Source organism: Ranitomeya imitator, chromosome 5 (genome assembly GCF_032444005.1).
Source record: "Ranitomeya imitator isolate aRanImi1 chromosome 5, aRanImi1.pri, whole genome shotgun sequence".
Classification (NCBI taxonomy): Eukaryota; Metazoa; Chordata; class Amphibia; order Anura; family Dendrobatidae; genus Ranitomeya; species Ranitomeya imitator.
In genome coordinates this window covers 168,517,040-168,528,928 of record NC_091286.1, presented here as the reverse complement: position 1 = coordinate 168,528,928, position 11,889 = coordinate 168,517,040, and the positions used below count along the sequence as shown (strand labels likewise).

The following is an 11,889-nucleotide window of genomic DNA, read 5'->3' as shown; positions in this document are numbered from 1 at the left end:
CCACGTTTCACTTGCGGAAACAGACATGCGACGCGTCTTTCCAGACCACAGTATGTCAATTTTCACCAATAGAAGGTATTGCACACAGTGAAACTGTATGGTTTAGTGAACTCATGCGGATTTACCTGCGTTCAATAGACAGCAGAACTTTGAATGCAGCGAACATGCCACTTCTGGATAGTGTGCACCCGGCCAGATTTAGGGCATAATTTTTTTTTTTAAAGTTTCCAAAGTTTTCACCAAATTTCCAATATTTCCACAGATAAACAAGTCGTATTAAACAAATTTTCCCACTAACATGAAATACAATATGTCATGAAAAAATCTCAGAATCACTAGAATACATTCCAAAGTTATTACCTCAAAGTGACACTGGTCAAAATTGAAAACATTGACCTGGTCAGGAAGGTGAAAATAGGGTGTAGAGTTTTTGAAGTGCTCTGAAAGCTTTTTCTTTGTTGCAGCCTTTTGATTGGACATTGCCTAGTAGTTTGGATCAGATGCCATTAGGAGCCACTTCAAAAGTAGTGTCATGTACTTCTAGCCCCTACAAAACATTTGTTTTTTGAAATGAAGCTGGGAAAAAAAGTGCTCACAAAGACAATATATAAAACAGAAGACTGGTTTTACAATAGAAATAATAAGGAAGAGTCTTTCAAACGATATTTCATTTTTTTTTCCCCCCCAAGGACCAACTTTGAAAAACCCTATGAATGTACCTTTAAGGGTACGTGCCCATGATCAGGATTTGCTGCGGTTTTGAAGCTGCATACTTATGCAGTGTCAAAACCGCAGCAGCCAGATGTTACAGCATAGTGGATGGGATTTCTAGAAAATCGTGCATGTGCGCCTACAGATCACCCACGGAAACTGACATGCGGCGCTTCTTTCAAATCCACAGCATGTAAATTTCTCTAGCGGAGATGCTAGTCTCTGCAACAGAAATTTCCACAATAGAATGTATTGGATACAGTAAATCCGTAGGGTTCAGTGTACACATGTGGATTTACCTGTGTTCAACAGAACGCAGCAAAAATACACTACATCCCAAAGCACTGCTACTTCGAGATAATGGGCACATACCCTTAATGTAGTTGATTTTGTGCAGAAACTAACGCATTAGAAAAAAATGCAACATTTACACTAAGTGGGAACATGGCCTATGACTTAAAAAGGTCAAGGATGCAATACATTTCAGAGTGTCATTATGGAAAACAAGGATTGTTAAATTGAAACAGTTTTATGATAAAAGTAAAATATTGTTAATTCTTTCATTTATTTAATATATCAAGAAGCTATAGATACATTTTTTATAAAAGGATACAAAATAGAAAACATGTCTGGGAAGAAAATTCCATTGAAATATTAAACTTCAAGCTTTTAAGACCATTTACAATTTATATAAATTATTCTTCCCAGTGAGCCGATTTTAATATTTTACAGTTTATTTTACACAACACATTAAAATCAACAACGTTCAAAAGGAACAATCATCTGATTTTCCTGCGAGTGACTGGCTTCGATATAATTATCCTTCTCCTGGTTTTCCTTGACTGGTTTTGATCAGTAGATTTAGTTTCTGAAGACAAAGACTTTGTACTTTTTGAATCACCAGTTGCGTTTTCTGGAGGTGACAGTAGCTGAATCTTTATAGGAGGGGGATCTTCGGCCCTGCAACAATCCAGAAGTAACATGTTGAAGTGCACAGTAGTAGTAAGTACATTAAATGCATAGTGAATATTGATGTGATAACATTTTCTACGTATTGGGGTAAGGCTATGCTTACATCTGATTGAGAGGCTCCATCACAGATTGCCATAGACTGTAGACATAGTGCAGCATGCAGAGCTATTCTTCCTGTCAAAAGTGAGGAACACCACAACAGACCCTATTAGAGATCAACACGGTCAGTTGGGTGGGCTTTTGAGGTCAGTCAAATAAAAAAAAATTCTGACACTGGGTAGTGGTTACAGTTACTAATGGAAATTGTAATACAGATATGAAAAAAGACACTTCTGTATGTCCTGCACTGTGTCCCTTCTAAACTTATTAGCCAAAACTTACTACGTCAACTCATCTCTAGTTGCACTATGTTCAAAGTGTCCAAAATGCAAACATCTAACAAGATAATAGTAACGATATATGGTATTCTAATCCCCGAACATACAGAATCATATCAAATTAGCCCTTTGATGTTTCTGGTAAAAACATCAGTATGTCCATATACCTCATACATTTAATGAAAGCAGTGTGGCGAATAGATCAAACCATTCCAACCAAGTGCCTCAATTGTCCTATTGGTGAGCAACACCTCTCAATACTCAGTCAACAAACTAACAAATGTACACCAGATGTTCGTTCACCTAGTACGTAAGTGTTCAAAAAACTAACATGTTCATGTATGTATACCCTGTAAGTCTCAGAGCTGAAATCCCACCTTATGTATTAGGCTAGGTTCACACTGCGTTGTGTGAACCCGTTTAATGGACTACGTTACACCGCGGCATAACACAGTAACGTAGTCCGTTAACGCCGCCATTGCTTGTAATGGCGAACGCATCGCTAGCGCACGCCCACCCACATTGGGCGTGCGCTAGCGATGTGCCATCATTTGAGTGACGGACCTTGAACACTGCTTGCAGCGTTCGCGGTCCGTTCCTCGCTAGCGCAGATCGGGCATCTACGCTAGCGGGATCGGCAAACACGATCCCTTTTGGGACATTGCGTTAGCGCAGTCAGTTAGGGTATGCGCTAAACGGCGTGCCCTAACGCAATGTGAATCTAGCCTTACACTATTCAGATTAGCATATCACTTAGAATATATACAGAATATAAGTGAACAAGAGGGAGAAAAGGATTGGGTTTAAAGAATGTGAATAAAATGTAAACTTTGTTAATTAAATGGGATATAAAAAGAAATCAGTATCTTATCTGTATAATTAGAAATCAGTGCCATGACATTTTATATCCAGGTCATGCAGGGGCGGGCTGGGCCATGGGGCAGAGGGGCAATTGCCCCCTGGGCTGGTCTCCTAGTTGCAGCTTTGGGCCGTTCAGCCAAATATTACTTTAGAAGCCGCACTGTCCCTTTATTTGCTCTTCCCAACAAGCAGCATCATGCTGATTGGTGGAGCAGCGGTCACTCAAGGGTGCAATGTCCTTCCAGCTCTCTGATTGGTGGAGAAGCCGTCCCTAGAGGCTGTACTGTATTTTTCCTGCTCCCTCAGTGTGTGCTCCCTTACCAATCGGAGAGCAGGAAGCAGACCGACCGTGCAGCTCTGCTGAGGAGGCGCCGGCTGCCCCACACACCATGTGTAAAAACCTTCATGCAGAAGTGTGAGTAGCTGCAGGCAATCATGGAGGCTTCTGGTAAGGTGTCTCTTTGATTCTTAGTTGTTTGGGGGATGCATGATTGAAACTCAGCTCGAGGGGAGCTATTGGGGTACATATCTGTGGGGCAGGCAGAAACAGGAGTGGAATTTTCTGTATGTCTCATTCTGTGTGATTAAATGCAGTCTCAAGTCCACAATTCAGTGTATTCCTTTGTATGTTTGTGTGCATGGTGACATGTGTATGTGTACATGCGTGTTATTGGTGAAGTGTGTATCTGTATATGTGGTAAAATGTGTGACTGTGGTGATATGTGTACATTTGCGTCTGTGTGTGCGAACTGTGTATATTCTCAACCGTGTACGTGGTGATATGTGTGCGTGGTGACCTGTGTGTATGAGTGTGTACATAGTGGCATGAGTGTGAATGTGTACGTGGGGACGTATGTATGAGTGTGTGCATGGTGACCTGTGTGTGTACATGGTGACCTGTGTGTGTACATGGTGACCTGTGTGTGTATGAGTGGGTACGTGGTGACCTGTGTGTATGCGGTGACCGGAGTGTGTGCATGGTGACCTGTGTGTGTATGAGTGTGTACATAGTGACATAAGTGTGTGTGGTGACATATGTATCTGTGTATATATGGTGACATGAGTGGGTACATGGTGACTTGTGTGTGTATGAGTGGGTACGTGGTGACCTGTGTGTGTATGCGGTGACCTGAGTGTGTACGTGGTGACCTTTGTGTGTATGAGTGTATACATGGTGACATGAGTGTGTACGTGGTGATCTGTGTGTGTGTACGTTGTGACATGAGTGTGTACGTGGTGACCTGTGTGTATGTGTGTACGTGGTGATCTGTGTGTGTACGTTGTGACATGAGTGTGTACGTCGTGACCTGTGTGTGTATGAGTGTATACGTGGTGACCTGTGTGTGTATGAGTGTATACGTTGTGACATGAGTGTGTACGTGGTGACCTGAGTGTGTATGAGTATACGTGGTGACCTGTGTGTGTATGAGTGTGTACTTTGGGACATGAGTGTGTACGTGGTGACCTGTGAGTGTATGAGTCTGTACGTTGTGACATGAGTGTGTACATGGAGACCTGTGTGTGTATGAGTGTACGTGGTGACCTGAGTGTGTATGAGTGTATACGTTGTGACATGAGTGTGTACGTGGTGATCTGTGTGTGTGTACGTTGTGGCATGAGTGTGTACGTGGTGACCTGTGTGTGTATGAGTGTGTACGTGGTGATCTGTATGTGTACGTTGTGACATGAGTGTGTACGTGGTGACCTGTGTGTGTATGAGTTTGTATGTTGTGACATGAGTGTGTACATGGAGACCTGTGTGTGTATGAGTGTACGTGGTGACCTGAGTGTGTATGAGTGTATACGTTGTGACATGAGTGTGTACGTGGTGATCTGTCTGTGTATGTGTGTGTACGTTGTGACATGAGTGTGTACGTGGTGACCTGTGTGTGTATGAGTGTGTACGTTGTGACATGAGTGTGTACGTGGTGACCTGTGTGTGTATGAGTGTATACGTGGTGACATGAGTGTGTACATGGTGACCTGTGTGTGTATGAGTGTGTACGTGGTGATCTGTGTGTGTGTACGTTGTGACATGAGTGTGTACGTGGTGACCTGTGTGTGTATGAGTGTGTACGTTGTGACATGAGTGTGTACGTGGTGACCTGTGTGTGTATGAGTGTATACGTGGTGACATGAGTGTGTACGTGGTGACCTGTGTGTGTATGAGTGTGTACGTGGTGATCTGTGTGTGTGTACGTTGTGACATGAGTGTGTACGTGGTGACCTGTGTGTGTATGTGTGTACGTGGTGATCTGTGTGTGTACGTTGTGACATGAGTGTGTACGTGGTGACCTGTGTGTGTATGAGTATATACGTTGTGACATGAGTGTGTACGTGGTGACCTGTGTGTGTATGAGTGTATACGTTGTGACATGAGTGTGTACGTGGTGACCTGAGTGTGTATAAGTGTACGTGGTGACCTGTGTGTGTATGAGTGTGTACGTTGTGACCTGAGTGTGTATAAGTGTACGTGGTGACCTGTGTGTGTATGAGTGTGTACTTTGGGACATGAGTGTGTACGTGGTGACCTGTGAGTGTATGAGTCTGTACGTTGTGACATGAGTGTGCACGTGGTGACCTGTGTGCGTATGAGTGTGTACGTGGTGATCTGTATGTGTACGTTGTGACATGAGTGTGTACGTGGTGACCTGTGTGTGTATGAGTTTGTATGTTGTGACATGAGTGTGTACATGGAGACCTGTGTGTGTATGAGTGTACGTGGTGACCTGAGTGTGTATGAGTGTATACGTTGTGACATGAGTGTGTACGTGGTGATCTGTGTGTGTATGTGTGTGTACGTTGTGACATGAGTGTGTACGTGGTGATCTGTGTGTGTATGAGTGTGTACGTTGTGACATGAGTGTGTACGTGGTGATCTGTGTGTGTATGAGTGTGTACGTGGTGACCTGTGTGTGTATGAGTGTGTACGTTGTGACATGAGTGTGTACGTGGTGACCTGAGTGTGTATGAGTGTATACGTTGTGACATGAGTGTGTACGTGGTGATCTGTGTGTGTATGAGTGTGTACGTTGTGACATGTGTGTGTACGTGGTGACCTGAGTGTGTATGAGTGTATACATTGTGACATGAGTGTGTACGTGGTGATCTGTGTGTGTATGAGTGTGTACGTTGTGACATGAGTGTGTACGTGGGGACCTGAGTGTGTATGAGTGTATATGTTGTGACATGAGTGTGTACGTGGTGACCGGTGTGTGTATGAGTGTGTACGTTGTGACATGAGTGTGTACGTGGTGACCTGAGTGTGTATGAGTGTATATGTTGTGACATGAGTGTGTACGTGGTGATCTGTGTGTGTATGAGTGTGTACGTTGTGACATGAGTGTGTACGTGGTGATCTGTGTGTGTATGAGTGTGTACGTTGTGACATGAGTGTGTACGTGGTGACCTGAGTGTGTATGAGTGTGTACGTTGTGACATGAGTGTGTACGTGGGGACCTGAGTGTGTATGAGTGTATATGTTGTGACATGAGTGTGTACGTGGTGACCTGTGTGTGTATGAGTGTATACGTTGTGACATAAGTATGAGTGTACGTGGTGACCTGAGCCATCACTCTGTATACTCAGAGCGGTGACTGAACCCGCGCCGGCACTTCTCCCACCCTGTGACTGAAACCCGAACGCTGGAGGGGAAAAAAAAATAATTTTCTCCCACACAGTGTTCGGCTGAGGCTACTTTCACACATCAGGTGTTTGCTTTCAGGCACAATCCGTCAACTGTTGAAAAAAATGGATCTGTCGCAAATTGTGAAAAACTGATGCGACAGATCTGGGTTTTTTTTTGCCGGATCCTTCTAGGTGATCCGGCATCCTAAGCCATCCGTCGCAATCCATCGCTAATAAAAGTGTATGAGAAAAAAACTGATCCGGTGGCAATTGTTGCCAGATCCGTTTTTTTTCAAAATTCTCCGGATTGTGCCTGACGGCAAAAAACTTATGTGTGAAAGTAGCCTAAGTGTGGGCACTGGGCAGATTAGTAACACTATTAATATGCAGATAATTCCCATAGCTGTAGGTTAAGAGTGTTTTTCTGCAGTCAGGCTATGTTTGCGCAGTCAGGAATCCCTGCCCTTTGGTCGCAGCGGGGACCCCACTCCACCCAAAGCGCCGCCCACTGTTGTACGCACGGTAATTCCGGATGTGTTCATTGAACAAATGCGGAATCACCTCATCGTATTCATAGACTGTGTTATTTATCTTGCGGAGACTGAGCGTCTCCGCAAGATAAATAGACATGCTGCGGTCTATAAAGACTCGCCGCATGTCCGGTTATGCAGGGCAGCCGGATGCAGCCCTGCACGCATTCATAAAATCCCCTCCACTATGCTGTAACATCTGGACACTCCTGATTGGACGCTGCTGCTGTACGCAGCGTCCAATCCGCAGCAAAAACTGAAGAAATCTGGACAGTGGAAACATACCCTTAGAGATTAGATAGCTAGAGAATAGTGATGAGCGAACATGCTCAGGTGGTCTCTGAGTATCTTGGGCATGCTCGTAGATTATGTTTGTGTCCACGTAGCTGCATTTTTTGCGGCTGCTAGACAGCCTGAATACATGTGGGGATTCCCTAACAAACAGGCAACCCCTGCATGTGTTTAGGTTGTCTAACAGCCGCAAATCATGCAGCTATGGGGACACAAACATAATCTATGAGCACGCCCAAGATACCATGCTCACTATATAATGCTCCATACAGTATAATGGGCACCACAGAGTGCTCCATACATAATGAGCCGCATATATTGCTCCATACGGAATTGACCCCGTATAATACTCCATACAGTATAGTGAGCCACATATAATTCTCCATACAGTATATGATGGGCCCCATCTATTGCTCCATATATAATGGGCCTCATAATGCTCCATACAGTATATTATCGGCCCCATACACTATACGGAGTCCCATATATTGCTCCATACAGAATGGGCTCATATAATACTCCTTACAAAAGGGTCCCATATAATACTCCATACAGAATGGGCCCATATAATACTCCTTACAGAATGGGTCCCATATAATACTCCATACAGAATGGGTCCCATATAATGCTCCAAAAATAATTGGCCCCATATAATGCTCCATATATAATTGGCCATATAAAATGCTCCATATATAATTAGTCCCATAAGATGCTTCATATATTATTGGCCCCATATACTGCTCCATATTGAATTGGCCCCATATAATGCTGCCTATAGAATTGGCTTCATACGATGCTCCCTATATTATTGGCCCCATAAGATGCTCCATATAGAATTAGCCCCATATAATGCTCCATATATGGGCCCCTTCTGATGGTCCCCATATATTGCTCCAAATATAAAAAAAATGAAATACTCACCTCTCGTTGCTTGTCGCTGCTCTGCTCTGGACTCCTCAGCGTCGGCGTCTTCCTGCTCTCTGTGCAGCGACTGCTCAGGCAGAGGGTGCTCACTGGTGACGTCATTGCGCCCTCTGACCTGAACGTCACAGAGGATGGAAGACACTGCAGCGCTGGAACCGGGAGAGGTAAGTATTGCAAGTGTCGGGGCCCGGAGCAGGCGGGGGGTCCCCGACAGCGAGTGGGCCCCCTGCCTGCTCAGGGCCAGCCCTGCATAGTGGTACAACATATTCGGTTATTTCTACGCCCATTGGCTCCAATGACGGTCGGAGAATATTGCAAATACAATATTTGCCGCTGATCATAATCGGAAATGAATTTTGAAAAATTCGCTCAACTCTACTAAAAAGGCCATTTAAGTTTAGTATGTATGAAATGGTTTCTTATCAGTAGCACCTTGGATGCGCAATACCCACGCTGAATGGTATGTGAGACCTCAGACTCCTTAACATAAAGATGGACCACCACTCCTGGGCCAGTGCTTTGTGTTTGCCCCCCAGGCTAAAATTTGCCAGTCAGCCCCTGAGGTCATGTACTGCTGTGAGCCACGGCAGTACGCTCAGATAAACAGGTGCTTCTCACAAAATTAGATAATCAAAAAGTTAATTTATTTCAGTTCTTCAATACAAAAAAAATTAAACTCATAAAATGTCATTACATAGTGATCTATTTCAAGTGTTTATTTCTGTTAATGTTGACGATAATGGCTTACAACCAATGACAACCCAAAAGTCATTATCTCCATAAATTAGAATACTTTATAACACCAGCTTGAAAAATTATTTAAAAATCCAAAATGTTGGCCTACTGAAATGTATGTTCAGTAAATGCACTCAATTCTTGGTCGGGGCTCCTTTTGCATCAATACAGCGTGGCATGGAGGCGATCATCCTGTGGCACTGCTGAGGTATTATGAAAGCCCAGGTTGCTTTGTTAGCAGCCTTCAGCTCGTCTGCATTGTTTGGTCTGGTGTCTCAACTTTATATTGACAATACCTCATACATTCTCTATGGGGTTAAGGTCAGACAAATTTGCTGGCCCATGAAGCACAGTGATACTGTTGTTTTTAAACGATGTATTGATACTTTTGGATGTGTGGACAGGTACCAAGTCCTGCTGGTGAATGAAATGTCCATCTCCAAAAAGCTTGTCAGCAAAGTGAAGCATGAATTTCTCTAAAATTTCCTGGTAGAAGGTTGCGCTGTCTTTGGTCTTGATAAAACACAGTGGACCTACACCAGCAGATGACATGGCTCCCCAAACCATCACTGATTGTGGAAACTTCACACTAGACCTCAAGCAGCTTGGATTGTGTGCGTCTCCACTCTGGGACCTTGATTTCCAAATGAAATGCAAAACTTACTTTCATCTGAAAACAACTTGGACCACTGAGCAACAGTACAGTTCTTTTTCTCCTTGGCCCTGGTAAGACTTCTGGCGTTGTCTATTAGTCATGAGTGGCTTAAAACATGGAATGCGACACTTGCAGCCCATGTACTGGAGACGTCTGTGTGGTGGCTCTTGAAGCAATGACTCCAGCAGCAGTCCACTCCTTGTGAATCTCCCCCAAATTTTTGAGTTGCCTTCTCTTAATCCTTTCAATGCTGCGGTTATCCCAGTTGCTTGTGCACCTTTTTCTACCACACTTTTTACTTCCACTCAACTTTCCATTATTCAGCTTGGATACAGCACTCTGTACAGCCAGCTTCTTTAGCAATGACCTTTTGTGGCTTACCCTCCTTGTGGAGTGTGTCAATGACTGCCTTTGCACATCTGTCAAGTCAGCAGTCTTCTCCATGATTGTGGAGCCTAGAGACTAAGGGACCTTTTTAAACACTTTGGAAGCCTTTGCAGGTGATTTTTGTTAATTATTCTAAATTTACTGAGATGACTTGAGGTTTCATTGGCTGTAAGTCATAATCATCAACATTAACAGAAAAACACTTGAAATAGATCACAATAATTTGTAATGACTATATGCGTTTCACTTTTGATATTGAACCGAAATAAATTAACTTTATGAGGATATTCTAATTTTGTGACAAGCACCTGTATGTCATTGCTTACTGCTGCGGTTTCACACTAGGTCTTCACAGATAAAGCAGCTCCAAGAATAAAGCTGGCTATGGGATTATAGCCAAAGCCCCTTTGAGAAGTATTATAATTAGTATGCTACCTCTTTACAATGTATTCCCATGCTTTCTGTGTTGGCAGAGGAAATGGTGGACATCCCAGGAAGGGAAACACATACAGTGCGGAAATAAAGTATTTAGTCAGCCACCAATTGTGCTCCAACTTAAAAAGATGAAAAAGGCCTGTAATTGACATCGTAGGTAGACCACAACTGTAAGAGTCAATATGAGAAAACAAATCCAGAAAATCCACCTTGTCTGATTTGGCAAGATTTATTTAGCAAATTATGGTGGAAAATAAGTATTTGGTCACCTAAAAAAACATGCAAGATTTCTGGTTCTCACAGACCTGTAAATTCTTCTTTAAGGCTCCTAGGTCCTCCACTCATTACCTGTAGTAATGGCACCTATATGAACTCGTTATCAGCATAAAAGAAACGTGACCGCAACCTCAAACAGTCACACTCCAAACTCCACTATGGTGAAGAACAAAGCTTTCGAAGGACACCAGAAACAAAATTGTAGCCCTGCACCAGGCTGGGAAGACTGAATCTGCAATAGGCAAGCAGCTTAGTGTCATGAAATCAACTGTGGGAGCAATAATAAGAAAATGAAAGACATACAAGACCACTGATAATGTCCCTGAATCTGGGGCTCCACGCAAGTTCTCACCCTGTGGGGTCAAAATGATCAGAACAGTGAGAAAAATTCTCAGAACAACACGGGGGACCTAGTGAATGACCTGCATAGAGCTGGGACCACCATAACAAAGGCTACCATCAGTAACACTATGCCACAGGGGACTCAGATCCTGCAGTGCCAGATGTGTCCCCCTGCTTAAGTTAGTACAAGTCCGGGCCTGTCTGAAGTTTGCTAGAGAGCATTTGGATTATCCAGAAGAGTATTAGGAGAATGTCATATGGTCTCATGAAACCAAAGTAGAACTGTTTGGTAGAAACAAAACTCGTGTTTGGAGGAGACAATGCTGAGTTGCATCCAAAAAAACACCATACCTACTGTGAAGCATGGGGGTGGCAACCATGCTTTTGGGCTGTTTCGCTGAAATGAGATCAGGACGACTGATCTGTGTACATGAAAAAATGAATGGGGCCATGTATCGTGATATTTTGAGTGCAAACCTCTTTCCATCAGCAAGGGCATTAAAGAGGAAATGTGGATGGGCTTTCAGCATGATAATGATCCCAAGCACACCGGCCAGGGTACCAAAAGGTCCTGGCGTGGCCTAGGCAGTCTCCAGATCTCAACCCCATAGAAAACCTTTGGAGGGATTTGAAAGTCCATGTTGCCCAGCGACAGGCCCAAAACATCACTGCTTTAGAGGAGATCTTCATGGACATATGGGCCAACATACCACCAATAGTGTGTGCCAACCTTGTGAAGACTTACAGAAAATGTTTGACCTGTCAT

The 11,889-nt window shown here is 43.6% G+C and overlaps 1 protein-coding gene across 5 annotated transcripts in view; it reads right to left on the bottom strand.

Annotated features, from left to right (window-relative positions):
- Window positions 1-1,257: 1,257 nt before the first annotated feature.
- AHCTF1 (AT-hook containing transcription factor 1) overlaps window positions 1,258-11,889 on the bottom strand; it is a 328,409-nt gene continuing 317,777 nt past the window's right edge. For 2 of the 5 annotated variants that reach the window (XM_069769301.1, XM_069769302.1), the window contains exon 36: window positions 1,258-1,671. In XM_069769301.1, the coding sequence (XP_069625402.1) occupies window positions 1,491-1,671 (181 nt within the window). In that variant the 3' untranslated portion in view covers window positions 1,258-1,490. Of the gene's footprint in view, window positions 1,672-1,786; window positions 1,889-11,889 lie in introns of those variants that run through there. The other 3 variants (XM_069769303.1, XM_069769305.1, XM_069769304.1) reach the window with 3 other exon arrangements.